Here is a 353-nt window from a genome sequence, read left to right on the forward strand (position 1 = left end):
CGGGGCGCGCGGGGGAAGGCGCTGTTGCGAGCCAGGGCGTAGCAGATCAGCCACACCACCATGATGGCCAGGATGATCTGTGGGCAGACACCAGGGACACATCCCACGTCGCTTGCGAACCCACGTGTGGAAAAAGAGGGGATTCTGGGGGTGCCCCAAGGTGCTCTTAGCCAGTCCCTACCGGGAACATCTTGAAGATCTGGATGCGGAGCAGGACGAAGCCGCGGCCCCGCCGGTAGCCAGGCAGGCAGATGGCAACCTGCCGCAGGTACTGGGCAAACAGCACAATCAGGAAGATGGTCCTGGGGGAAGAGAGAGAGACAGGGTCCCCCATGACCCTGGCATCCTCCCGG

General features: G+C 63.5%; 1 protein-coding gene across 1 annotated transcript in view; it reads right to left on the reverse strand.

Annotated features, from left to right (window-relative positions):
- LOC103808103 (solute carrier family 23 member 1-like) overlaps positions 1-353 on the reverse strand; it is a gene marked incomplete at both ends in the record, with an annotated part of 1506 nt that overhangs the window by 621 nt on the left and 532 nt on the right. Inside the window, 2 exon segments of the mRNA XM_009080866.1 lie at positions 7-77; positions 182-302. Of these exon segments, the coding sequence (XP_009079114.1) occupies positions 7-77; positions 182-302 (192 nt within the window).

The sequence above is a fragment of the Acanthisitta chloris genome, unplaced genomic scaffold (genome assembly GCF_000695815.1).
Source record: "Acanthisitta chloris isolate BGI_N310 unplaced genomic scaffold, ASM69581v1 scaffold30308, whole genome shotgun sequence".
Lineage (NCBI taxonomy): Eukaryota > Metazoa > Chordata > Aves > Passeriformes > Acanthisittidae > Acanthisitta > Acanthisitta chloris.